Below are 27,266 nucleotides of genomic sequence, written 5' to 3' on the forward strand. Positions count from 1 at the left end.
ATACCTGATTTTTATTTATTTATTTTATCCTAAGTTTAAAAGTTAAGATTTTCCTAAATATACTAAATATATATAGGTAGAATCTAAATTCATCCATAACTACTGGCTACCTAGCCCCGTACCGTATTCTTGTTTGGGTGTAATCACACCATGCACATCTTGTGTGACACACGAGGGTCAAAACTCGTACCCCTTGGCGTCGTCGCCTCAGCATCATCATAAACTTTGGAACCAAACGAACAGTCGCGAGAGTCAGATTTGACAAGAAACAGATGTCTACTGATTGCGTAGGCAGTATCTACAGGAAGCATATCCACACGAACCAGAGTGAAGTCGCTTGGCAGGATCAGCGGCAGCAGCCGCAGCAGGAGAAAGAATTTGTAGAGCTTGCTCTGCTCGCCAAATTTAATTCTCGATTGTATTCTCAGGCAAGTTTTCATGATGCCATGAGAGATCGCGAACATCGCAGACGACCCTTTGAGAATGCTTCACGCGTTGTCCAGGCCTCGACACGCGATCAAGCACCGATCATTGACGGATTCAACACGGAAAAGAGTTTCTCCACCTTGTCAATCGCAATTCCAAATCTTACGAAAATGTGGAGTAGCCACAGTAGAAGCAGAAGGGACGACCTCTTTGGGCAATTTGATCGACAGGGACACCGATACTACCGTGTAGAGAACGTGGTGGCAGAAGAAAATGCCCGCGGTCGGAAGGAGCTATTTGTGAAATGGCTGAGTTATCCAGCTAACGAGGATACGTGGGAGTCTTGTAGTCGTATTCTTTGCGACCATCACGATATCGTTCTCGCGTTATCGGCGGTCCCAAGACGACCTCCGCTTAACGGATTAGTCTCATCCTCCTCTCTCTCCCTTTCGCCGTGGATTCGACGCTTGCCTTAGTACGAAGCCGTTTAACTTGGCTTGCTTAATGGTGTACTCTTTTTAAATCGCACGATTGATAGCATCGTTCAGAGTCTTGGGATACTCACGGATCAGATGATTCCGGATCAAACCGTCATTCGAACCCGCCATGAACATTACACCTTGTGTTGAAACGTCAATTGGCTCGTTGACAATTCTCGATGTCAAGTAGCGAGCATGCTGTGCATATGATTTTAGTTCTTAACGATTTTGACGAAGCTTCAAGTACTCGGCGTGGGCAGTCAACTCAATCTGTGGTAGTTCAAAATATTTAGCTCGAACTTGAAGTTTTCGTAGCTTGGAATGCAGTTCAAGTTGGCTAAACGCTTACCATACGTCCAAACTTCGCACGACACACAAGGCTGGACATCGCGAACAACCCTTGCTGCAAGGATTCTCGCAGTTGTCTAGCAGTGGTTGCTGCATCCAACTCGACAAACCAGAGTGAGTGAGGCTTAGGGCTTACCAGCACTATCTGGCGGTTTTGGGGCGACTACTCTTTGTAGATAGTGCAATAGGGCAGCACGATGCACCATGTGTTTCATGATGGTCGGCTCCGACGCAAGGGAATTTGTGACCTTCGTCGAGACTTTTGAAATAATATCGACTTCATAAGTATGAAGGAGCGAACGTGCTCCTTGACCACATCTTAGTCGTGACGTAGCAATCTGATGGTCAAAATTCGATAAATCTTGCCGACGATGGCCTATTCTGCATCAGACAGATACCGTTAGTTGGAGTGATTCAACAATGACGTTTGGGTGGAAAGTTTGTCTGGTATCTGGAATCGGACATCTTCAATGTCGGCGGTGGATTGACTACAAAGTGCTACCAGGTGTAACGGGACAGCTGATTCACGCACTCTTGTGCTGAGCTAGCTTCTTTACCTTGAGGCTTGGTCTTCTTGCATAGCTGTCGTACAAGCCCCTTCAATCACTACCGTGTATCGAGATCGAATGAAGACTGAATATATTGAAGGTGACTTATTCTAATCATAATCTTAAACTAAAATAGAAATAAATGTACCTAATTGTAACCACCTACTAATTAGCGTAGAGCACATTTAGTTAGTTAGTAACTAAGTGTGTAACACATACACTGTGTAATGGGCCTACCACCCCATTCCAATTTTGATGATGGATATTACCAATCCTTGACGAGGAAGGGGGCGCCCCTTTGACGGCTGTTAGTATACATTTGTAATGCCACAAGTACTATCCAATGCCCCAGTAACGTTCACTCGATTGGTCTCCCATCTGTTTCGACCGCTGCGACGCTTCGCACCGACCTATCTTAACGATATTTATGTACCTTCGAAGGTCGAAGGTGGCAGATCTGCCAAAGAGGGTACTTAGTGCACTTCCGTGCGGTGCTGGGATGTATGCGTGAACACTTAGTTGCAAGCAAATCTTGCAAAGTATTTTCGGTGTACCCAACCTCGACTGTTATGTCGGCGAACACGGTGTTCGTGCAGACCCTGAAAGCAATTGTGAAGTGGCCAACGCCACGGAATCAAAAGGGTTTGAGGAAATGGATTGACTTGTCCCACTTCTCGCGTGGCTCCAGGAATTCGTCTGCTCACAATCAAACTTGCTGAAGAACGATGTACCATGGAAGTGGCCATCGAAGTGTGAAGAAGCTTTTACTAAGATCAACCGCAGTCCGGTGGAAGCACCATGTTTTTTTGCTATACCAGATGATACGAAGCCGTATAGCGTTTGCTGTGACGCTTCTGATGTTGTGATCGGTTGTGCACTATTGCAAAGGACTCAAAAGGACACGATCGAGTCATGCCACTAAAACCAGAAAAGAACTATTCTGTCTACGACAAGGAGCTCTGGCAATAAAGTATGCCCTGATGAGGTTATGTGGTCATGTCTTAAGTTCAACGCCGTTTGTCGTATTCACGGATCACGCAAGGCTGCGATATGCGGTTCAGTCTCCTTGCTTTTCACAGCGGATGGGTCGCTGGTTGTTATTCTTTGCAGAATACAACACCATAGTTGCGTATAAATCGGGAAACGGAACGTACTGACTGATGCATTGACACGTCGTCCGGTTTTGAGCAAGCTCATATAAGCGATGTATTTGAAATGATACGTCGAGCGTTTGTTGAGGATGAACAGCGTGATCTTTTCATCAATGTACTCTCATCGAGTGATGTAGAACTTCATGGCAAAGCTCCCTGGTTGCTTGACGGATGCACCGTTATGACTGTAGGATGATCTACTTCACAACATTGCTGCAAGCCACGAATTGTGGTTCCCAACGACGATGATTTGAAGAACCATATCGTGTACGAGGTGCATGAAACGCCGATGGTCGATCACTTTGGCCATGAGACGACCTACCAATCTTTCGATGCCCAATTTAGGAGACCCCGCATGTACAAGTAAGTTTCACGACACGTGAAGGCATGCGATGTCTGTCAGCGCGTAAAGAGCGCTCGGTCACTGCAGAATCCTTCTGTTCTTTCTGGCTTTTGGAAGTCAGCCGGTCCATACTTTGTATTCCATTTTCCCCAAGAATGATGACGATCACAACGGAGTGCTCGAATTTGTCGACAAACTCAGCAAGATGGATCGCATCACCCCATGTTGTGATTTCATCATTCCAACGATGCCGAAGGTTTGGCTAGATTTTTCATTGATCACGTTTTTTGCAATCACGGGTTGCCAGACGCCATCGTATCTGATCGTGATACACGATTCACGATTGGCTTTTGAAAAACTTTGTCTCGAATTTTTGGCACTCGCTTGAATATATCCATGGTACATTGAGAGACCGATGGGCAAGCAGAACATGCCAACAGAGTGGTCGGTGATGTGATGAGAAGATTCCGTGCGGAACGTCCTGCAGAATGGAGCTCGTTGTTGCAATTAGTAGAGATTAGTATGAACAATTCGGTTCATTAATTTACTAGATTTACACCGTTTTTCTCAATGGCTTGCGTCACCCTCAAGTACCGCTTTGTGCGATGGGTGGTGTTTCTGATAAGTGGGGGGTGCTTGGCAAATCGTTGCCTCTCGAATTGATACAATCAATGAGCAAATAAATAACTAGGTTGCCGTGGACTCATTTATGCTAAGTCTTGTATATGTGATCATACGTGCGCGAGATGCAATAGCAAATGCGCAGATTGACGAGGTCATCAAGGCTAAAAATAATGTTTTGGATTATGCACTCCATGGTACTAGGAGCCTATCAGACGGTGCGGTCTCAAGCTTGGACAGCTTGAAGCTATTACTTCGCTTCATCAGTCCATTTCGATTAGTGTCATGCTACGAAAATACTTACAGTATCGACCTGTCAAGCTGGCTAAGGACACGTCCTGCAGCGGGGCTGCTGCCGTAGCTCTTTGCTAGAAGGAAGCTAAGCGAAGGTCACCGACCTTATGTTCTATACTAGATCCAGTACGAGCGTAGCGGATCGCAATCCGCTCCCTCTTAGAGACGTCAGTCGACTGGTACAATTGACAGGTCAGATCCAGTGGGAATCTCGTACATTTTTCACGCCTACAAATGAGCGTCCCCGCAACGATGGAAAGTGTATCCATTGTGAGAAGCCGGGTGATATTGCTCGGAATTGCAGAGTGGCTTTGTCGGGTCGGTAACAGACACAGGGTGCCGGTTCGGATAACTGCGGACGCTATAAATGTCGTTGTTCAAATGCTCACAATGGCAAAATCGGGAACGATCAGTAGGGGCGGGGCTCTCTGCTGAACCCGACAAGAGTACTGTGGATGCTGTGGATACACAGAAATCTGGCCTTAACGTGCATGAAGCACATGCAGTTTCCACTATGAGTGTTAGTAGTTTCAGGCAAAATGCGACTTTCATTGTCCAAGAAGTCGTGTAGACAATTTTGAAAAACAACTTGGAGCTTTGATTGACAGTGGTGAGTCGAACAACTTTGTTCGAGCTCAAGTTATGATGTTAGCCTGCCTAATGTGAAAGGAGAAATGAATATCGTTTAGCAAATGTATCTGGATTGAAGACGCCAAAGAAAGTTATTCGCTTGGTAATGAAGTTTAAGGATTATCGAGGTGAAGACAATTTTATCCTACTCGACCTCGATGATATGATTGATATCATCCTAGGCATGCCATGTTTGAAGCGCTATCAGCCTAGCATTGACTGGATAAATATAAAGATCGCCGTCTACAATATGTGTTGCGCTAACTCGAGCTACCTGTCGACGAACGAAATGGTGTGGGCGTATGCATCTGCTGAATGTGATATTGTGGTGTTCGATGGCTCCTATGTTCACTGGACATGACTAAGAAGACATAGCGGGCATCCGGTAGATGGTAGATGGTTGATGGGTTCTTGGTAGTGTGAAACGTACAGAAGACCGTCAAATATTCGCCGTTTCTGTTCCCGATTGTAGCGCAGAAACGCTGTGCAACAATATACGCCAACTTGCTCGTCCTGGTTCTATCATCCATATTAATTTTTTGGCAAGGGTATTCTTCTCTAGCTAAAATCAAATATTATTTAAATTCCACTGTTAGTTATTCACAACGGTTTAAAATTCCAACAGCACATACAAATGCTTTTTTACGTTCGTGGAATATTATAAAGATGATTATCCCAATAAGAAATGGCATTGCAGAATCAAATGCTGATTTGTGGAATTCATTTGGCGTCGTTTCTAGAAGCAATAGCAAATATTAAAATAGCGTATTAAAGTTTTTATTAAATATGCTATACTATAGTTTCTACTTTTATTGTATCTAGAAAGGTTCAGAAGATGTGAGAATAAGTGTGGCACACATCGTATTGGAAGAAGGCTCAATAATGTACTGTACACAAAATACAATATTGATGTTTGGCATTTGCATTGGTCATAACGATTCTGTCAGTGGGGACATTGTGAGCAATCAGCCTCTGCATAGATTCCTCGAGGCATGTGTAGGTTGAGATGGGGCTCTGTGGCTTCCAAGTCATCGACTGCCCTAGGGTCCAGTCAGGTTCCCTCCTCCCATGATGAGATATACCACTGCTCTAGTGATTATTTTATCAAGGGTGCGAGGTCCCCCTGGTGCCTCAAATCGACTAAGGAGGATCTCTCAGGGCTAATATAGGATATTGTCTTGACAATGTGGGCCAGATGCTTCACTTGTGATAAAGTAGGGATCCTGCAGCAGCTTCTCACATAGTAAATGCGCCACATTCAATCAATGCATGCAGCTATTTTTAGGTTCGGGTGCTCGGTCTGTTAAATCCAATATTCAGATAAAACATTTTCGAAGCTTGAGGTTGACTTGATTGACATGCGAGCAAAACTCCAGATGGTAATTTTTCATGCAATTGATTATGTTGCTTCCAGTGAGGAGTGAAACGAGAAACTAAACTCTTGACAGTCTCAAACGGGGATATTTTTAACATTTGTGGCACCAAGGGACATCCAAATTGACAATGGGCGTGAATTTGACAACGACAATATCCGAGCTTTTGTGATATCAATGACAGAGAAGCCAGCAACATTCAACACTCCTTAAATCTCCCAATTAAACGGGATGATAAAGCAAGCTCACCATACAATCCGCCGTCGTCTAGTAGCTTACTATTCTGAAGCAAGGCTCCCTGAGGTCACCCGGGCAGATGCATTGACGCATTTTGCAAAAATAATGAAGCTAAAAGAGCCACCAGCACAGGTGGCTTCCTGTGGAAGAAGGATACCTGACAAGCACCGACTTTCTCAATTTGGCTCGGAAATTCAAAAAAGTCCATTCAACCATGAACCATCAATATCCAGTGATCCAGAGGAAGTTGTCGGTAAGTATACCATAGTTTTTGATGCCACGTTATTTTTCGTCTTTAATTTTTTGAAACTGCAACAACTGAAGAGTTGGAGAGATCAAAAACAAAATTGTCGATAGCTATCCACATCGCCTGAGCAAATAGGGCACGGGAACGGACTGCCATGACTGCAGGAAGCAAAATTTCAGAAGAATTAGAATTCAGTGTTTTGTCCGTCCGCGCATCGCGCGAGAATATTGGGGACGACCTTCATCTACCTGGTTGCAGGCGATTGTAACGAAGCGGCATGGTGACATGTCATACAGCCCCCAGCCTGACTTTGTATTTGTAAACCGGCAAATCCACGGGAAGCATTTGAGCCGATCACAGCCATTTTGTGGTTATGAAGATTGCTCACTGAGTAGGTGCAGCTTGGTGGGAGCAATGAGGGTAGAGGCAGAATGGGTAATGAAGGGGATATACGCGAAGATGTAAGGGAAATACATGCATGAGTAAGAAGAACAACCGGCAATGCTCCGTTCTCTGTCATCCTGACCATGCTCACGTTTGTGTGTACTGTCAAACAGAACGTAGTAATGGTAGCGACATTGAAAAATAAGAATTCAGTTAGTTGTCACCTCTCGCAATCAGCAAACACCCTGTTCAACCGTGGACTGCTTTCAGAATTCCTGAGATCATGTATTGTGATACGGAGTTCATGTCAACTTCCGTAGCAACATCAATTGAAAAAATGCTTTTTCAATTGCAGCGCTTCTGGGCTTTACGCTAGATGTATTACATAAACAGAGCACCGGCAGTTTCGACTTTTTCATTTGATCGTGAAACTTCAATAAGTGGTGTTCGAGCATAGGCAGTTTGAAAATGCCACAGATTGACCACAGCACAAGATGAACGGGTGGAATGATCCACACGGGGGAATAAGTCACACGATTTGGGGATGATCCACACGGGAGTACCATCTACACGAACGTGGGTTTTTCGCAGTACCAGGCGCGCATCCGGCCAAGTCACCTGCAAAAGCTTGAGGGCGAGTATCGTCGCTTGACAGTGTCAGTGAACAAGATAATGGCAGCGAGGGATTGAACGATGACGGAGAGTTCCCAATCTAGCGTTCAGGCTGGATTACACAGCCTACACGATTGAGACTGTGGTGTACGTTCCGTGCCAGATGATGAAGCGGTGGAGTCGCTTTTTGGGAGCCAGTGGAAAGATGTTTTGAAAGTGTGCTAAATACGCACGAGCGAAACCAGACATAAACACTCGTACCTCACCAGAGCAACACAGGTGATTGGCAGCGAATGGGTTCACGAATAACACGCGGAATGGCACAGATAGCAATACGGCTTCGACTTTTTCGACACATAATTTAAAATCGAATGAAACCAGATCGTACTGGCGCTACGCTGCGCGAATGGGAACGTGATCGCCTAGATTATTTTACAAAGCCCTTCTCACTAGCGTGCTGAAGAATCTAATACGGTTCACGCGTCTGTGATGGAAAGGTGTGCGGAACGACCAGTGTTTCTACGTAATGACGTTTCGAGATGGCTTCGTCGCTCCGTTGTAATGTACCTCGACGACATGCTGCAAGCAATGAAGTCACCATCACTGCAGTGAAGGAGAAAATCGAGGCATGATTCCAGGTAGCAATCTATGTTGAACAGAATCGAAGCTGACGCACGAACCTTGCGAAACGACGGCTGCAGACAAATCGTCTATGTCCAAGCGACTATACTGCGCACTCGTCGTGTGCCAACTTCATGTGGCGTTATGCGTTTGGCTAGACGTGATCAACGCTTTGACAAGTTTAAGTTTATGCCGCATTACCAATAAACGGCCAGCCGAAATGGTATGTTGTACAAGTGCGAGTTTTCAGGATGCTGGAAGCATATGTGACGCGAACTGGAAGGCAACACTGACAACAGGCGCTTGATATCGGGAGTTGTCTTAGCGATGTGCGGTGCGCCTGTGATATATACGTGCAGAACCAGTCGTCAATCGCCTTTACTCCACTGAGACCGAGTATATGGCATTAAGTTTGTGTATCCAGGCTGCTCACAGAACTCCTGAGAAGGTGACTATCATCAAGGAGGACGACCTAGGTGCCTTGCGCTCACCAAAATGACGGGATACCAGCCACGGACAAAGCACTTCCATATCCCAGTTCAGCTTTGGGTTGCAAGTTTGTGAAATCGAAGGCGATCGAGGTGCCGTACTTTGAGATGAGTCTCCAGCCCTCACCAAGCGGCTAGCAACAAAGTGTTATCTATTCTTTTTGGATAAAAGCGCTCAGATCATCGCCTTTAAAAGAGGGGAGGGTGTTGGGCAGCTCTTGCAGGCACATACAGCTGGACAACGTGCAGCATGACAGTGCAACGGTGAATATTTATGAAGCTCCTATAGGACGGACACTTGGATGAGTTAAAGTTAGTGATTTTTGGCTTACACAACACGACGCCTATGTGTAGACACAGGTGGTTCATGTGGTAATCAACCAGTTCATAAATTTCGCTTATAATATAATATAAAATTGCTCAATCGATTTCACAACTTTGTTGATGTGCAAGTCGTATTGCGACTCTGGAAGCAGTCGCGTTGGTTGTAGTAGCCGCACAGATACTTGTGTCGACGTAAAAAATCGCTGCATTTGTTGTTAGAGCATCAGCATGCAATTTCGAAAACACACGTCCGGAAAAACCTCGATTTTGCCAACTTCTTAAGTATCATTTCGATTGAAATGTATTGCTGTTGTTGTCGCACAGCTTCGCAAAGTGATGTGCATTCTCGCCAAACTGATGCAATATAGAGATAATTGAACAGTTCTACATTAGAACCTTAGAATTTCAACATTTCTACAAGGTGTTCTGTAGCGTACCGAATTCTCAAGTGTGGCATCAGCACCTTTGTCTCGCAGATATTTCATTACCTCTAACTGATTCTTTTTAGCAGCTACAATAAGCGGTGATTGATGCTGCTCGTCTAGTGCATCGACATCTGAACCAGCTTCGACGAGCAGTTGAACAACTTCCAAGTTCAGCTTTTCACAGTAGCAAGCGTGGTGTAGTGGAATAGATCCATTCTGCGACTCCAATGCGTCTTAATATGTTCGAAAGGGCAAGCAAACTAAAAATTACTTACGGTATTTCGTATCGAGTATTCCGCGCCAGCTTGTAGTAACTGAGCGACGCACTTGGGGTTACCTGTTCGTGCTGCATTGTGTAACGGCGTGTTGCCAAACTATAAAGCAAGCAAAAGCTTGAATATACTCGCGGTGTTTGGTACAGCTCACCCACACACCTGATTTTGAAAGTTGATAAGATCCGAGGCATCGTCGCTTGATATGTCAAAGACCTTGTTCAATACTAGCTGTAGAATTTTCGGATCGCCTTTTGAAGCCGCTTCATGTAACGGACTGTTACGATCCTATAATCAGCCAAGAAAGCGATGAGTACAATTGCTTTAATTTTCAACCTGTAGTAAGTGCTTTCACGCACAGGAGTTTTAAGCACTCCAAGCTCTGCATTAGCTTTTAATAACATCTCGACGACCTCTAAATGACCATTAGAGATGGCAACTACGAGTGGTGTAGCTCCATACTGTAGTAGCACACTTTATTTATTACAACAAGCGAAAAAAAGACCCACATCAAACCGTCAAAGCACAGTTGTTTTGCTTCTTACCGACTGCTTGCACTGCCAGTTAACGTCAGCACGAGAATCCTGGATCAGGTCTGCAACTACTTGCTCATTACCAGCTTCACATGCTTGGAAGAGCTCCTCTGTTTGGACGGAAATTACTCTGTTCGCACTCATCTGATTGAGCTCAGCAATATGTATGGTATGGATAGAGTGCACTCAAGCGTCGCTGATGCATGTTAAAAGCTGTAGTACTAGCAATAATTCATTTAGTAGTAGTATATAGTTACTACTTAAGTTACTACAAACGTAAAGATGTGTCCCGATAGTATTAGTGATAGCGACCATCAAGAGGATCCTTCGCAACCTGCGATGGTTTCGATCAGTTACGTGCCATACTAATCACTAGCGAAGATGGTCTAGCGGATGCACTTCGCGAATGCATCGCGCTGCTTTTGTTCGCACCACGCCAATGGTTTCCAACCGATCAGGCGCGCGAGTTTTGCAATTATAAAGCTTGTATAACGGCTGTGCAGCAACTGCAGAAAGTTCCAACTTGCATGTGGGTCAGCAAAATTTCACCAGGTAGCGACGCCAACACGTTGTCTATTGCAAAGCAAGTCATGCAGGACTCCGCTACATGAGATTTAATAAAAATATATATAAGTAAACATGATCTTGATGCGCTCTTTCGGCCTGTCATATATGATAAATTAATTGGTTTGATCTATTAAAGGTATGGGGGGCTATCAGTGGTAGACAAATTAAGTTCAAGCACAAGCAGCATGGCTGGCCGTGGACGCGAGCTTACGCTTCCTGCTTGGATGAAAAGACAACAGGAACAAAAAAGCAGTTATCATCCTCCATCTTCATCGCGTGAAAGTGTATACTCTGGGCCATCGGCGCACCAGCATCAGCGAATGCCTTCCTCACTGCCGTCTCAATATGACAATGCGCCGGTACACGACGATTCACGTTCTAGATCTAACGATATTAGATGATTGACCGTTATTGTGCAATAGGAAGCGCGAAGTGGAAGCTCAATCACAGCGAATTTACCTGATGACCGCCGCCGCGATTCGCGCCGCAGTCACCGTATACGCTCGCGCTCGCCGCACCGCAGGGACCGCAGTCGCAGCAAAGAAAAACGCTCTTCGCGCCATCGTTCGACTCATGAACGCCGCAGCCGCAGTCGGGAGAATGATCGCCACCGTTCCCGCGATTACATGGAGCGCCACTCGTCCAGACGTAGTCGGAGCTGCTCCCGTTCATCGCCACGTGTTGTCCGACGCCGCAAGAAATCAAATTTTGATGTCCGACCGCCTGGTGTGACAGAAGAGAATGCCGCAGCTTATGCAGCGCAAGCCATTTTACAGCAAAATATGGCGGCGCTGTCTGGTTCCGTTGGTCCAGCGTCTTTTGGACCGCCGCAAAACGTAATGACATCCACTGGAGTGAGTAATTTATTCGTTTTGTTTGTTGCTGCTAGTCACGTGTGTACAGCACACGGGGCAATACGTAGTCAACAGCACGGAGAGATCCGACGGCTGACACCGTGTCATTGTGTATGCGTTGTCCGTTGTCTGTCCGTGCTTGCTTGGCAGCTCCACACTGTTCTCGAATGGCGCTGGATTTGTGCGCAATGTCCATTCATCATTCCGCTCACTCGTTTTCTTCGTTTATGTTATCTCTATTGTTTAGAACTCGTCAGCGCAATCATCGTACGCACATGCAAGCGTAGCGACGGCATACGGACTGCCTGGCATGTCGCAGCAGACGCGGCATGCTCGCCGGCTGTATGTTGGTGGGATTGGCGAGATCTCAGAGGCAGAAATTACAGTATTCTTTAATGACGTGATTGATCGTGCTCTGGGTGAGAAGCAGGAAGGTGGCTCTGTAGTGTCTGTATACATTAACCGTGAGCGTCATTTTGCTTTCGTGGAACTACGCACCATTGAGCTCACCACGGCATGCATGAACTTGGATGGTGTGTCGTACAATGGCCAGCCTTTAAAGATTCGCCGTCCGAACGACTATAATCCTGGTACGGTCCCTACGGATCTCGGGCCAATCCCGCAGCTAAATTTGGCTGCTTTGGGAATTGTATCGACTACTGTGAGTGACGGTCCGGGTAAGATTTTCGTTGGCGGTTTGCCGTATCATTTGAACGAAGAGCAGGTGAAGGAACTGCTGCAAGCGTTCGGTCCATTGCGATCATTCCATCTTGTAAAAGAGCTAAGCTCAAACCTCTCAAAAGGTTATGGGTTTTGCGAATACATGGATGTGAACGTGACTGACGCTGCGTGCCTTGGACTTAACGATATGAGACTGGGGGACAAGACTCTTACGGTGCGTCGAGCAATGTCACAGGAGAATGCCAAGGCGGTCGCAAGCGCTGCAGGCACAGTGAACACGGGTTTAGAACTGGGTTTAGATCCGTCGCAGGCTGCGATGCAAGCGATGAGTCTGGCAGGGATAACAAGCGTGCCACTTGGTCCACCTACTAGAGTTATTGTGCTGCATAATATGGTCACACCGGAAGAGCTTGAGGATGAAGAGGAGTACGCAGACATTGTAGACGATATTAAGGGTGAATGCGAGCGGTTTGGAGCCGTTCCGTCGTTGTTGCTTCCGCGTCCTCGTGATGGTGTTCTCAGTGCCGTTGGTAAGGTCTATGTTGAGTTTAGCGATGTGCAATCGGCCCAGAATGCAGCCGCAGAGCTTCATGGTCGCGGGTTTTCTAATCGAACGGTGGCCGTCGAGTTCATGGATGAAGGAAAGTATGCGCGTCGGGAGATTACTTAGTTGAGCATAATGTTTGTTCACCGTAGCTTTTCTCCATTCTGTTATGCAACTGATTAAACGCTATAACTTCGCGATGAATCATGCTTATCATGGCGTGCTCTACAGAGACGTGCGTACGTACTGCATTTATGCTACGTGCTTCAATTTAGTGATATACCTTCCATATTACCTCAATAATAAATGCTTATGGCTTCTTTTACTTCTCGTGTCGTAGTGCCGCAATTAATCACCGGATTCAAGTTGAGAGTGTCACTGTATTTCGTTCGTCACAAACTGCTGTGCCAGTGAGAAGCCAAGTTCCATAGCCTACATGCAAGATACTCAATGAGGTTGACTAAATGAACCTTCGAAACAGTCAATTTGTCAAACGCACCGTTCGAAAATGCACTTGTGCAGCATCAACGTTGCGTGTGACGCCTTTGCCATGTGAAAGGAGGCATCCCAAATTGAAATGGGCGTGTGGACTATTTGAATTTGCAGCGTTCCGGTAACACTCGACCGCTTTTCTATAATTAAGGTCACAGCCGTCACCTTCCTCGTACATTAATCCTGTCAAAGGCGCAATAATTTTAAGTCTTTGAAGCAATGACCACGCTTTCGATCATACCGAGGGCGTTCAAGGCTTCCGCGTCACCAGCATTTGCTGCGATCGTGTAAAATCGATGTGCTTCGCACTTATCGGCTTTGCAACCAATGGCCGAGTAATACATAGAGGCTACACGCTTAGCAGCTTTGATATGGGGCTTCAAGCACAGTAAGTAAATGATTTGAGTGGAAAAAGCAGCTTCATATTTTACCACTGTAGCTGTGGCAGCTTTCGTGTAGAAGCGAAGAGCGGCAGATTGGTCTTGAAGTTGCGACGACGTCTCGAGTGACTTGCCTAGTGCATAGTAAGCATCAGTGTGTCCACCTTTACCAGCGTTTAAGAGTAAACGCAAAGCTTCGTCGTGGGACTCATTGCGGTCTTGAAATTGACTGAATGATACCGGCTCAGCCCAAGCTCCGTTTTCTTGTGGCTTGTGAAGCAGCAGCAAACTTGCTAGTCGCGTCATGGCGACGCTACTGCCAGCCTCTGCAGCCTTTAGCAACAAAAATTGCCGCGTCAGCATGACACATCATCGAAGTGATAAATAGAACCGAATTTCGTACGCTTTGCAGAAACGCCACTCCGCGCTCAAGATCTTGCTTGACACCATTTCCTGTTGTGTACAGCAATCCTAATCGTGTCTGGGCGCTCGAATCGCTCTTATCGAATTAAAAGGATGTATACGTTGAAAACAAGGTTCAGCTTCTCAAATGCAAGAGTTTGGGACAAACCTTGGCAGCTGCACGCTGCAGAAAGTGAACAGCTTTGGCGGTGTCGTGCTGAAGTTGTGTTCCAATAATGAAGAGACGCCCTAGACAGGACTCAGCTCCGGTATGACCTTGATCGGCAGCTTTGGTATACCACGTGGCTGCTTCCATTTCGCTCGATTCCAAACCGCCTCGCCCGTTTTCATGGAAAACCCCTTAACAGCAATTTAGATTTATGAATACCTCACCCCAGTTCCACAATTTTTTCGAGCTTAAATACCGAGTTCGTATTGGGCGTCGCGATGACCTTGTCCAGCGGCTTGGGCGTAGCGAATTCGAGCGATGGCGAGAAACTCACTCGACTGTTGCGTGTCTTTTGTATATGCTGCTTTCTCGCACTAAAAAAGTGGGAAATCATGCAAGGTCAAGCGACATATTCCAATTAGTCAAAACAATATATGTTACCATCAAAAGTCCCATTTGATAACAAGCCTCAATATCACCTGCACATGAAGCAAGTTCAAACCATTTTTCCGCGACGAGCAGGTCTTTTTCCGTTCCGTTTCCAGCAAAATGCATTTGTCCCAAGCAGGTCATGGCTATTGTACAATCAGACATGGCAGCTTGCTAATTAACATTATAGATACCAAATAGATGGGTAACAGCTTTCAGAACATTGGCATGTAGTGTCGAAAAAACATACCTCATAAAGCTCTAGAGCTTTGCGAAGATTTTTTATCTTTCCATGTCCAAAGAAGTGCTGGTGAGCTTGTATACAAATTTCGTCTCCAGTCAAAACTGGTGCCTTTGATTCCAGTAATGGAGGTGGCGTCATGGGTAAAGGCAACTGCAAATCAACATCGGACCGCCTTGCTATCGCTATAGACAACTCCATAAATAAAGACGTGTAGTATGAATTTATCTCCTGGAAAGCAAACAACACTTCGCTTTTGAAGGATCGATTTAGCATGAACTTTGCAACGCGTAGTCGCCCAGCAACAGCAAACACTTGTGTTAAGGAGGCTGAAAAATTTTGCAAGGCTATGTAAACGCCTTCATTTGATACATGTTCCACAAATTCAGTCTCATATGCTGCAAACTCGTCTTGAGCTTTGCCCAAGAGACCTCGAAGCTCAGCTCCAAGACGCACAGCTAGAAGTTTGCGAGGATCCACGTTATCTAACTCTGTCAGCAATTTTTCTAGAGTTTCTCTCACGTCATCCACTAAGTTTTGACCTAACCTAGCTCTACCATCGGTCTCAATAGATCCAAAGGAGAGTTTAGATAATTCTTCTTGTGTTTCCTGATTCGTTGGCTGTTGCGTCACCTCACGAATCTCTGTCAATGGATTTCGTCGTTGAAAACTCGGCACTGCTTTTAACTCCGGTTTGTCTGCTTGAGCTCGTTTCACGACTCCAAACACGCTTCGCCTACTCCCAGTCCCTCCCTTTGTTGATATTTCGGGGCTACTATCGACAACGGAATCGTGCTTCTTTAACAGAGCGGCATTTGACGCATTGACAACATTCTTGGCAACAGCAAATATTAATTTTGCTTTACGCATGGGTTTCTTAATCTCAGCTACATCTTCCTGCTGTGTCAACTTTTCAGTCGGTGACATGGTGGCTGGTGTCAAGCCAGGTAAAAACGTCACATTAGAGCTCGGATCACTCGCCATTTTGAAAATAATGACATCCTAGAATTAGAAGGAGAATTCCCGATTTAGAATGTGTTCAATGGTCTAGGCTTGATGCATTACAGTTCACCACAATAACATGATAGTAATAGGTATCCGATACCATATGCATTTATTATGGAAATACCGAAGACTTTCAAGCGCGTCAATGTCTACGGCTTATAGTCCGACGCATATCTCCGGGACGTGCGGTCATCATGTCCATTAGGCACAGTGCGTCGGTAGCCACGCTCCATGGCTTCTTCCTCCCTGTTCACTGGTCGTCCTTCAGTCCGACGGTACCCATACCCTCGATCTTCGTAGCGATCATCGCCCCCTCGTCGGTTGTCTCTCCGGTAGTCACGACGTTCGCGAGACCGCGAGCGAGATCGTCGATTCCGTTCTTCCCAACGCCGATCTTGTTCACGATTGATACCACGATCTCGTCCATTATCTCGAGACCGCGACCTCGGTCGGTCCTGTGGACTTCTGACGTTTCCGCTGCGGCTGTAGCCGCGTTCCCGGGAGCGCAAACGATGTCTATCTTGCATTGGAGGTGGATCTCTGGAATCAATATTCCGATCATTTCCCCAATCTCGAGAGCGCGAGCGCCGCTTGCCACTTGAAGACCCGCCCGTATCGTTGCGAGTCACTGATCCGCGCGCTGCAGGCTCAGGAGCGTCCTCAAATTGTCCATTGTGCACAGTTGGTCCTTGAGAAGAATTTGTTGGGCGTGATTCCGCCGTAGGTTCAGGAGGAGGAGCGGTCACGCCTTGCTTGGTCATCCATGCTGGCAGCGTATTCGCACGTCCGCGTCCTCGTCCAGCCATCGTTTACACTAAATTAAAAAAAGTTTTATTTATATAATAGCGAATTTTAGTCCTTGCTGTCAGGTTTTGAAAATTGTCAATCTTGACATGTCAGGTAGTGGACGAAAGAGTGCGTACCGCAAAGGCGTGACCAAACGCGTGCTATATGGAGAACCCGAACCTAAAGATAATGAAAGCATCGTGCGTGTTATTGCATTGCGAGGTACTAATCTGTTTGAGGTGCGACTATTGTCTGTAGAGAAAAAGGTATATATGACTGCGTATTGAGCGGATTTTTATTGGCAGGTGGTGGATGTATCTGGCACAAAATCTGTAACGATGTTGCCAACAAAATTTCGCAAGCTCATTTGGGTGAAACGAGGTGACTATCTAATCGTTGGCGAAGGTGATGGAGGAGAGACTACAACGGCCACGGGCAAGAAGGGTGCCGTAACGTCTATTGTGGAGCATATTTTGTACAAAGATCAAATTGAACATCTCAAGCAAAAAAAACTTTGGTATATTGTAATGATCACGTATCCATACTATTGAGTTGCCTCTTAGCCTTATTGACGTCTTGGTTTTAGGCCTTCCGCGTTTGACGATTCGTCTGTAGAGCAGATGGGAATTCAAGACGGAAGTGTTGTTCATAAAAAACAAGAGAACGAGATCAGCGAAGTACAGCCATCCAAGGGACTGACCATGGTGGAAGACCATTTTGCATCAATGCACGTGAATCGGAATCGTCGCAAGGGCCACTTTGACGAGGAGTCAGACGATGATAGTGACGACGAGTGAAACGCTCGACTGCTTTTGCTTTGACCTAATGAGCCTCTTGCACAATCATCAATTTTTTATTGAATTCTGTTTGAGTGGAGAACGAATCAAGTCGTTTGCGCGAGCAAGAAAGTTGTATAGAATCCACATGCAGTGCGTGAGCAACTGCGAGCTTAAAGCTGAACCAGTTGTGTCGATTTGTGATACAATATTGAAGTTAAAAAATGTGATGCTAATCCAGTTTCTTCATTTGAGACTACCATCCGACTTTTTTTTTTTTTCATAGCTTTATTCGAAATGAAGTCGATGGTTGGGATTTGAGAACAACGCAAGTAAATAATTGCGAGAACCGCAATTATCCTTCTCTTGCATAATTCGATAGCTTGAAAACACTTTGTTTCAGAGCATTCATAGGTTCAACGAAATAAAAAAAGAGTGAACTGAGACCGGTATACTCACCACATGTTGAAAAGAACATCAAGAATTCGAGTTTACGATCAGTCGGAAGGATACCCGAGATCAGAACTCAATGATCAATGACCTGACACAATTGTCTTTGTTGACGTTTTTATCTCAACTTGCCGTATGAACAGACTTGGCATAAGAAAAATTACATGGTCTTGGCTGTATTTTAAATCTTGTTTGTAAGAACACATCAGGCTTCATTCAGGAACTAGTCGATTATGGATAGCTTTACATAATCTGCACCGTTTTTTCTTGCACTATGAAAAGAATGTATCACTAACATAAATTTCATAAGAGCTACTACGAATCTAACCGGTGTTGCAGAAGGGTAATGAAACATACATGATTTACTTAAGTTTTTGTTTTGTCAATGCTGGCCGAGTGTCACGTTCTCGAGGTTTTGAGCCTCTCCAAGAGTTGCTCGAGCAGTTCTTGTTGCTGACGCTGCAAAAGCAGTGACTCGTTAGTCAACGCTAGCATATGATTAATGGCAGCACACACAAAGTAGATCGCATAGATCAACATCAGTGCGCAAGCAATGACTGCAGCTTGGACCGATGGATGAAATTGTGACCGTGAACCACCGTTCTGAGAACCATTGGCCGCAGTTGATGAGCTGGTGACGGTAGCAACCTGCTGAAATAATGGATTCGATGGCACTTTCTGCACGCTAATTGACTTCGATGTTGTTTCCAAAGAATTTACCACACGCGTAGATGTTTTATCTTGGTCATTTAGTTTTGTAGTCTTAGTTGCGTCGAGAGCAGCATCTAGCCATGCTTTAACAGCTTCTTTGGCCTCTGAAACAGTAGTGTTTTCAATCTGAATCGTACGGTAGAAATTATTACAGTTAATAAGTCACTCCTCGCAAAACAGATCTTCGACAACTACCTGTTTCTTTAACCACGTGCTTTTCAACCACTGAATGCGTAGTCCAACCTGGGCTAACGACTCGCTTGGTTTGTTCATCGCGCTAAAAACCCATCGGTGTTCAACGCGAAAATAATCGCAGTATGGCACATCGGATACACTCGTGGTTGTGCTCACAATGAGGCGATTTCCTTTTCTGTATGAATAACGCTGAATTTGGGCTGTCGGTATGACACTGGGCCCTATCATATACTTTTTATTGTGAACGTATGAAACCAAGCGAGAGCCATCAAATGTGTCCAATTTGGTCACAGCAGCGTACGCTACGCTTTGTTTCGTCCAGTCAGGAAGAGAAATGTTCGTGGCACCGGCTGCGTCAAGAATTTCGCGCGAAAACGTGTTCGACTCGATCCAAAATCTAGTAAAAGCAGTGTCCACACTGCACGCAGAATACTCATCAAATAAAATTTGACTTGAATTGAAAATGTTGGACACAAGCATTCGTACCTGAACGGCACTTCTTCGTTTAGCAGTAAATCAAATTCATCCAGAAAGTCATCCTTTTCTGGGATTACAGGATGTGCTGCTAATGTTGATGAAACCGATAGCGGGAGACGACTGCCCTCTACAGAAGTAGTCTCGGCAGAAGCCTTTTTAGGTATAGGGGCAACTGCAGCTAGGTCATGTGAGCTGCTTTTTCGTATCAGCTCGCCGTCATTAAAAAGCTTTCTGTCTAAATCAAGGGACTCCGGTGTTGGGTCCAACATTAAAACCTCCGTCTCCTTCTTCATCGATCGAAGTTGCTGAATGCTCTGATAGCATTCGTCACTGTGCCAGAAAATCTTAGTTCCTACGACAAATTCAACATCTTGCAGTCTACACATACCGAAAGACGAATGAAGCGAAAAACACTTTTTCTCCTCTCACAGTAAACTGTAGATTCACAATGTCAAAAGGAAGCTCTGTAAGAGTACAAATTCAATCAAACCTCGATGGCATTGGGAACTATCAGAGCTGTATTTTTCTTTTCCATTGCCGCAATCTCAGAGAACGAAGCAGTCTGAACCAAACCGAGTTATAGTTAATAATCTCTCGAGCTCATAGACAAAAAGCGTACAAATAATGTGTCTCGCCACCCAGAAAAGTGCATTCGGTCCTTTGTCAAATATAGTCGTCCATGAAATGGAAAATTTGAAAAGTAAAGAGCGCACGTATAACTTTCGACAACTTGGTCAGGTGTATCCGACTACATCAACGATACGGTCAGTCAATGACTCACAGCGTTAGTTTGGTAGCACGAACGAAGCATGAACCTGGATCTTCTTTTCAAGGTCGGAATCTCCAGGTGGCTGCGCTTCATACGATCCTCGGACAGGGTCTTTTACAAGATTCGCGTCAGCATATCCGGTCACCGTAGTATCCTCCTCAGCAATTTCGGAAGCTATTGCTACTCGTTTGACTTCTGATGATTCACTTAAGTGTGGCAATTTTGTTTCAGATAAATGAATCTCGTTGCTAGGAGTGGTTGTGGACGGATTTGCACCACTGGAAAGACGCCGAATGGTCTTGTCTGAGTTTTCTGATGCAACCAATGATGCATTTCCAAGGTATTCTTTTATCACTTCTTTCAAATTGTCATTATTGTGATAAACAGGCACAATGAGCTTTGCAGGTTCGTACGGTTGTCGATTCGCTTGGACAAACTCAGCCATATCGCTACTTGGATCAATCTTTTCAAAGTCAGTCAAGGCCTTATTTCCAACGAACATTCCTCCTTGCAACATGTGCTCGACAGCTTTGGCAAGTGATTGCAAAGAATTTTTGCTGACTTGTAGCCGATACTTCTCGTTCTTCATACACGTCGATATAAAAACCTCAATCTCCTAAATTTCATGTTCGCATTAAAGGTAATGTTCAGACGTGTACACAAGAGACTGACAGCGTGGCCAAACCTGAATGTAGATCTGGTATGTTTGCTTCAACGAAGTACTACTATCGGTCACTTGCACTTGCAGCAGACACATTTCGTCCGCGAGTTGACGGAGCTTGGCTTCAGACCGCCGCTCCTTTTCGTTAAACAGTCGAATGTTGGCATTGAGCACCTTTAAAGCCTCAGAAATGTCAATTCCGTAAGAGTTCGTAGTAACCGGTGTTGCCCCAGGCAGATACGAAAACATCATGGCAAAGTCCCGAGATCTTATATTTAGCTTTTGCTGCAGCTTCTTATGCAAAGCTGCTTCATTGCACAACGCCGTGTGCAATTTCACAAAGTTTTCTTGAGTTGCAATTCGAGCCCTCTCGTACTCACTCTTCATGGTGGCAAGACTGAGGGACACAGGCTCAGCAAGCAGCGATCGAAATTCCTATATCACACCTGAAAATTAGTCGAGTTAACGAAACCACGACAAAATCAGTTGCACACCTGATGAATTTCCAAAAGAAGCTTTACTTGATCCTTTAGTATCATCCAGCCATTTGCCATCGTACTTCCTTCATCGGCTAGAAAGCTGGTGGCGTTGAATGATGCTCCAAAGAGATCTGTAGCCAAAATCAGTCCGCCACTCTCGTGTGTACGAAGCAGCTTACGAAGAGATTGGACAAATCGGGTTTCGCTAGCGATAAATTCGGTCACGATTGAGTTTATGGTTCCAACCATCCGCTGTCCGTTGTCTGACATCGCCTGAATATGCGTCATGCGAATATAAAATGGGTTGACCGACAAATCTGCCCGATCGACATCTACATCTTCTTGGCTCCCAAGACCTTGAAACCCCTTTTCAATATCGGCTGGCATTCAAGGTGTGTCAGCTTCATATCGTCCACTAATACGTGCACTCAACCATAACTCACCTAGCTCATGGACTTCGTTTACACTAGTTTTCATCCGCTCAACAAATTGCTGAGATCTCGAGAACATGTCAATAAATGCCTTTTGCATGCGCAACAGTATATCACGAAGATATTCGAGACGCTGTTCTTCAGTGAGCTGAAAAGCAAGCAAATTATCTTTAATTTCTCGGTCAATAACGGGCCGCTGCGCGTTCGCGTACTCAACCGTATGGACGTAATGTTTTTCTGCTGCCATAACTTCATCAAGACATCCATACAACTTTGATCGCTGGCGTTCCAACGGGTTGCGACCAAACGAAGACGTGGTATCCCACATCTTTGTAAGCAATTGCCCGGCACCTGCTGCCAATTTGTCAGTCAGCTCCTTCGACATTGAAACTTCATCAGACACGTCAGACGACGCGACGCTTACGTCTGCTCCCGTGCTCGTCTCACTCTTTCGTATTGTTGATGTAATTTCAATGGCTTCGTTACATTTTCGCTCGTACTTTTCTCTTGCTTTGTCCACTGAAGAAATCATTTGTTGTCTCGCCCAGCGTACCTTTGTTCCCTCTTAACAATCAACGTTAATAATTGTGAACCTTCTGAAGGAGAGTACGATTCAAAATAAATGTTTAAAGAAATTGGAATACCTGACACAAGTCTTTGCGTCTGAATCTCCTGTTGTGCTGCAAAAGCTTTTGCACGAGGTCCGATAGTCGTTTGCATTGTCTGTGCAAACGTCCATCGCTCATGAGCTAGATGCTCGAATGCTTCCTGAAAAGTAGCCCAGCACCTTGAAAATTGTTGTGACCAATCTTCAGCTTTTGCACCCCTGAAAGACATACACCATTTCTTGAAAAAGCGATTTAAACAAATTAAACAACGACCCTTTCTTACTGTGCCAGCTTAAGCAATGCCTGTGCATAGTTGCTTTCTAGCCCAGCACGCTCCGTGACGAATGCCGAGACTGCTTGGCAGTATTGTACACCACTTTTTGCCTTTTGACAGACTTTGGGAAAGGCTTGAAAGAGATCTGTCGAGTATGTTCCCTCTTTGAGAGTGAAGTGAGGCAACGCCTCGTCCTCAGTTGTCAAATTGCTTTTGTCTTGATCACAAGATGTTTTGAACGTCATTGGCACTGTTGTTGGATCGCTTTGAAGCTTCTGTTCATTCAACATCGTGTCCGTTGTGATATAGGACGCCTCTTCTATTGAGCGGATAAAGGAGAAATTCATCGCATGAAAAATTACGTTAAAACGCGAAAACAATTGAATGAAGAGACCAAAAATGACAAGACATACCCATGTCAAGCAGCTAGAAAGATGTACGCGTGCGATGGTTACTTGAAAAGTGGACGCAAGCAGTTTCAAACGGTTAATTAGCATATTCAAGTTTTTGATATAAAATAATTACAATCAATATACAAGACGAGAAGTCTTTTCGAATGTTATTCAGCCATTACCACTCGCTAGATAAGTCTTCTTATCTTAACAAGTTTACCTACGCATCAAGTCATAAATGCCTTTCAAGGATACAACTTAGTACTGAGCCTTCTTGGCAGCCTCGGCGGCAATCGCCTTCTCGCGCAACTCAAGCTTCTTTTGGGTCTTCAAGCCCATGATACCACCACCCCATTTACGACGGGTAGCAGAGTCCTCGTTAAACTTTGCACGGAAGACTTGTGAAAGCGAGTCGAATTTGGCTTTATCTTCTTTGTTCACGTGTGTCAGAGCCACCACAGCGGCATTTTTCTGGTGCACGAGTTGACCTAAACGAGCTTTTCCCTTGACGATGCAGTATGGAATGTCGAATTGACGGCACAAAGCAGGCAAAAATACGACAAGCTCAATAGGGTTCACGTCGTGGGCAATCACTACAAGCTTAGCCTTCTTGTTCTCAATCAGGGAGGTAACGTGGTTCAAACCAAACTTGACAACTGCAGGTGGCGCCGTTGCTTCCTGCTTTCCGGCAGCAATGTTACGCAAACGCAAAGTTTTAGCAGCCTTAGTTTCAGGTTGGTACTTGAGCAACAGCTTAAATAGATCAGTAGCCACGTTCTTATCCACAGTGTTGGAAAATTGATTGATCGATGGTGGTACTTTCAAGCGCTGGTATAGGATCTTACGCTGACGCTGGAGGCGGACGTAACGTGGCCAACGAACGAAACGGGACAGATCACGCTTAGGCTGTATATAACAGAAGTGAGTTAGTAAACCCAAAATTAAAATCATTGCTATGTTGATACTGGCAATATGCAGGAAATATTACCCTTGAGGCGCAATCATCGCAAGCGATGTAAATTGCCGCCACAAGTTTGTGTCATTGCGGTCGTGGGGGACCCGCTACACTTAACTCAGACGAGGTGATGTGGAGAATTCAGTTCATGTAGCACAGGAGCTTTGAGCTGATGCATTCTCAACGACCTCACTGAGGGGCGTGATAACGCTGCCTCTAGTTAACCAAAAAGGCAACGATGGGATAAATAGCAGCGCTTTGGTATACCTGAATGTCATTGCCCTTGCGAAAATTTTTAGGCGTCGATGCAAACAGTGGGTTCTTCTTCGAGGTACTCGATACCTTTGCCGACTTAGAAGACTTGGTAGTCGTGGTGGTGGTGGTGGTTGTGCGTTTGATCTTCTTCGTAGGCATAGTTATCGTAAACGGCGAATCAACGAATGGGAAGTTGGTGATTTAGACTCGAAGCTTACAGCCAGTCATTCAGCAGCGTTACTTATAAACCAATAGAAATTATCTTAACTGTTCTGGATATTAAATGCTCAGTAGGAAGTACTATTCATCATTAAATGCGTAGCACTATAGTACTATACCAGCGCTCAGGCTTCAAGATACGTATTGAGACGATCAAATACAGCAACACCACGATGTAATACCTCACTTTTCCAAAAACTACTACGATGCAGGTAAAACACGTCTCGGAGTTTTTGTGCGTACGATAAGCGGTTTACAGATGACGGATAGTGATAATACACGGTATTCTCCTCAATCAGTGCTTTTAAGATGAATATACCAGGCACCGTTCCAAACTCTTGACAAACCAAAATTGCATTTCCATTGTTTTGAGACCCCGATAACTTTGCCACACCATCAAATGTGAAACCATTGACACCATCGTAACCGCGTGACACCGGATTGTCATGATCGTGTATAAAAACCACCTTGTTCGCATACTCTGGACCAGCAAAAACATTGCGGGCTAATGTCATGTTACTACTCGATCCAAGCATTAGCGTGTCAACACCAGAAGGTCCAAGCCCCGTGTGCACATCTACCATCGCAAATTTTGTGACAATGCTGAAGTCGACATGTTCCAGCAAGAAATCTTGTAATAGCGCTAAACTAGGTTCAAGCTCTGTTCCACCATAATATAGTGTCTGAGGAAAGTGATAGTTTCCATTCACTGTCGCTTGCTTAATCGATTCAAATCCCATTGTCGTTAGATAAATCAAACTTTTTAGCCAAACCGAGTTAAAGAAACCGTTCAGTTCCTTAGGATTTAGCAGGTCAAAGACGTCCATGTATCCCACTCGGTTTGGGTCTCTCGCTTGGTGTTCTTGAAACTCTTCAGGCGTGAGCCAATTACGGTTCAAATCAATTCCATGCTCATTACATCGACGCAGCTTTGCAAATCCATATGCATTTAGTGCATGAACGAAAATCACAGTAGGCTTCTTGTCAGCAGAACGTTGGGAAGCCGCTTCACGTTCCAAGAGAGCTGCCTGAATGGCACTTCCGGCAAAACCCTCGACACCATGCGTGCCCGAAATATGGAGCAGTACACGATCACGCGATCCTTCAAGCACTGCTATATCCACAGTCAAATCCATCGATTGGATGTGTTGAAGGGGCAGCGAGAACAGCTGGGCACCGGCAGCCTCGGCACGTAAGCGAAAAATTTTCCGCGCCTGGTAATACGAATCACTGTAATGTATGTCGACGCTGATGTTGATACTAGAAGAGGAGAGAAATGAATCTATCGGTGCAAAATCGTTGTATGTGTGTATCAGCAGCGCCAGTAGCAACGCTGCGAGTGCCGGTATCAAAACTTGGCGTATCATCCTCTGACAGAGTCTATATATTTTTAAATATAAGAATGAAGTTTGGATCGTTCGAACTTGAACCGACTCCAACGTCTCTAAAATTATCAGACCGCGAGACCTGAAGCCGTCATTACTGCGCTCTTGTCCAGTCGTCTCTGTAAAGCCAATTGACATCATGGGTCTGCGTTGCTCATGCTTGGACCATCCGCATAAATATCAGCGACGGCAGTCTGATGATCTTGACATGGAACGAAGCAACGACGATAGCGACGAAGAGCTGTCGGTATTGGTAGAGGAGCAGGAAGGTCATGAACTTCTACATGTAGGATCTAGATTAAGTTTAAATGTTTGGAATAGTTCAAGAGCGCGATCGAAGCGATGTGGATCGATTGCTGGTACTGAAAATGTAGCAGAATTAGACACGTCAGACGACGTAGACGAGGAGAAGCACGTGCCTCGAAGTCTCATTTCAAGGCTAATTGGACGAGGCATTAATGATCTAATAACACCACTCTCACCTTCATCGGAAGAGCTATCGAGGCTGCTTCGTTCTTATCAGGAAATCACTGGAGTAGTAAGTTGCTACTGCTTTCTCACATAGTCGATTCTGTTGATGGAGCTAATCTGGCTTGCTTTGGTAGGTCGATGAAGGTCAGCTTGACCTTGAATGCATTATGTGCTTGGATACATTTTCTGAAGTGAGTAGCTTTTGATCTTATTGAAAGTGACGGTCGTTGTAATGAAGACATTGTATGAATGCATGCAGAACAATCCAAAGGTCCGCACATTGTGTAATTGCGGTATCAATCGCACGAATTTTCATATGAGCTGCTTGCTCGAGTGGATCAATCGCGACGCAAATTGTCCAGTTTGTCGCGAGTATCTCTACTTCGAAGATTTGTGATCAAATTCTATATTTGAAAGCAAGCACCTGTACTGGGCAGCTTTACTCGTGTCTTGGAACAAGACACCGAGTCTGTTGCACATCAATTCCTACCTATTTATTAATGTGGGCAAGATGCTGTGACTGTTTCATACACACCAGAAATGATATCTTGTCATGCTACGCAACGAAATTTGGGATAAGAAGCAGCCATTCTTTGATGTCAAAATATTTGAAATTTACTGTTGTCAAGTGTAAAGACCGCTTCGTTCGCGAATTGCATAAGCGCACACCACAGCTACGACGCTCACAGTGACAGTTGCGACAATGATCGAAGTCTAATTGAGCACAGAAAGAATTAGTGTAAATATAGCTAGAATGTCATCCATATCATCAACATACTTGCCAGGAGCCGAGTATTTTACGTAATGCGTCTTCGTGCCTGTTTGAGAAAGATTGCGACGAGTTCGTGCAGT

The 27,266-nt window shown here is 45.1% G+C and overlaps 10 protein-coding genes across 10 annotated transcripts; 3 read left to right on the forward strand and 7 right to left on the reverse strand.

Moving 5' to 3' along the window:
- Nucleotides 1-5,628: 5,628 nt before the first annotated feature.
- On the reverse strand, nt 5,629-9,411 carry PHALS_15280 (uncharacterized protein). The gene has a single exon (XM_036407278.1). It carries the CDS (start codon nt 7,645-7,647, stop codon nt 7,384-7,386), a length of 264 nt encoding a protein of 87 aa, XP_036263516.1. The 5' UTR covers nt 7,648-9,411; the 3' UTR covers nt 5,629-7,383.
- PHALS_08004 (26S proteasome regulatory complex, subunit PSMD10) lies at nt 9,412-10,500 on the reverse strand (the record flags this gene model as incomplete). Its single annotated transcript, XM_024721566.1, has 6 exons — nt 9,412-9,480; nt 9,564-9,767; nt 9,827-9,925; nt 9,986-10,111; nt 10,183-10,284; nt 10,369-10,500. The coding sequence occupies 6 exons, from the start codon at nt 10,498-10,500 to the stop codon at nt 9,412-9,414; spliced, it is 732 nt and encodes a 243-aa protein (XP_024586652.1).
- A 608-nt stretch (nt 10,501-11,108) lies between these two features.
- PHALS_08005 (splicing factor u2af large) lies at nt 11,109-13,128 on the forward strand (the record flags this gene model as incomplete). The annotated part of the gene is made up of 3 exons (XM_024721567.1): nt 11,109-11,282; nt 11,346-11,777; nt 12,025-13,128. The coding sequence occupies 3 exons, from the start codon at nt 11,109-11,111 to the stop codon at nt 13,126-13,128; spliced, it is 1,710 nt and encodes a 569-aa protein (XP_024586653.1).
- A 249-nt stretch (nt 13,129-13,377) lies between these two features.
- On the reverse strand, nt 13,378-16,099 carry PHALS_08006 (Extracellular protein SEL-1 and related proteins; the record flags this gene model as incomplete). Its single annotated transcript, XM_024721569.1, has 9 exons — nt 13,378-13,434; nt 13,502-13,677; nt 13,736-13,871; nt 13,926-14,207; nt 14,278-14,373; nt 14,446-14,636; nt 14,702-14,819; nt 14,887-15,048; nt 15,125-16,099. The coding sequence occupies 9 exons, from the start codon at nt 16,097-16,099 to the stop codon at nt 13,378-13,380; spliced, it is 2,193 nt and encodes a 730-aa protein (XP_024586654.1).
- Nucleotides 16,100-16,269: 170 nt separating this feature from the next.
- PHALS_08007 (uncharacterized protein) lies at nt 16,270-16,926 on the reverse strand (the record flags this gene model as incomplete). The annotated part of the gene is made up of 1 exon (XM_024721570.1): nt 16,270-16,926. The coding sequence occupies one exon, from the start codon at nt 16,924-16,926 to the stop codon at nt 16,270-16,272; it is 657 nt and encodes a 218-aa protein (XP_024586655.1).
- Nucleotides 16,927-17,013: 87 nt separating this feature from the next.
- Nucleotides 17,014-17,703, forward strand: PHALS_08008 (eukaryotic translation initiation factor 1a; the record flags this gene model as incomplete). Its single annotated transcript, XM_024721571.1, has 3 exons — nt 17,014-17,145; nt 17,212-17,423; nt 17,493-17,703. 3 exons carry the CDS (start codon nt 17,014-17,016, stop codon nt 17,701-17,703), a joined length of 555 nt encoding a protein of 184 aa, XP_024586656.1.
- An 828-nt stretch (nt 17,704-18,531) lies between these two features.
- On the reverse strand, nt 18,532-23,154 carry PHALS_08009 (Uncharacterized conserved protein, contains GRAM domain; the record flags this gene model as incomplete). Its single annotated transcript, XM_024721572.1, has 13 exons — nt 18,532-18,969; nt 19,039-19,456; nt 19,525-19,845; nt 19,904-19,950; nt 20,006-20,077; nt 20,135-20,263; nt 20,331-20,900; nt 20,970-21,380; nt 21,440-21,804; nt 21,868-22,419; nt 22,500-22,681; nt 22,747-23,056; nt 23,151-23,154. The coding sequence occupies 13 exons, from the start codon at nt 23,152-23,154 to the stop codon at nt 18,532-18,534; spliced, it is 3,819 nt and encodes a 1,272-aa protein (XP_024586657.1).
- A 233-nt stretch (nt 23,155-23,387) lies between these two features.
- On the reverse strand, nt 23,388-24,498 carry PHALS_08010 (ribosomal protein rpl7a; the record flags this gene model as incomplete). The annotated part of the gene is made up of 2 exons (XM_024721573.1): nt 23,388-24,035; nt 24,352-24,498. The coding sequence occupies 2 exons, from the start codon at nt 24,496-24,498 to the stop codon at nt 23,388-23,390; spliced, it is 795 nt and encodes a 264-aa protein (XP_024586658.1).
- Nucleotides 24,499-24,683: 185 nt separating this feature from the next.
- Nucleotides 24,684-25,925, reverse strand: PHALS_08011 (RxLR-like protein; the record flags this gene model as incomplete). The annotated part of the gene is made up of 1 exon (XM_024721574.1): nt 24,684-25,925. The coding sequence occupies one exon, from the start codon at nt 25,923-25,925 to the stop codon at nt 24,684-24,686; it is 1,242 nt and encodes a 413-aa protein (XP_024586659.1).
- A 157-nt stretch (nt 25,926-26,082) lies between these two features.
- Nucleotides 26,083-26,811, forward strand: PHALS_08012 (tpa: ring zinc finger domain superfamily protein; the record flags this gene model as incomplete). The annotated part of the gene is made up of 3 exons (XM_024721575.1): nt 26,083-26,481; nt 26,549-26,605; nt 26,674-26,811. The coding sequence occupies 3 exons, from the start codon at nt 26,083-26,085 to the stop codon at nt 26,809-26,811; spliced, it is 594 nt and encodes a 197-aa protein (XP_024586660.1).
- Nucleotides 26,812-27,266: the final 455 nt, after the last annotated feature.

This window comes from Plasmopara halstedii, assembly GCF_900000015.1.
Source record: "Plasmopara halstedii genome assembly, contig: Scaffold_3120, whole genome shotgun sequence".
NCBI lineage: Eukaryota > Oomycota > Peronosporomycetes > Peronosporales > Peronosporaceae > Plasmopara > Plasmopara halstedii.

Bases quoted from the DNA above. Each gene is read 5' to 3' on its own strand.
- PHALS_15280 (XM_036407278.1), bottom strand. From the start codon at position 7,647: ATGGTACTCCCGTGTGGATCATCCCCAAATCGTGTGACTTATTCCCCC.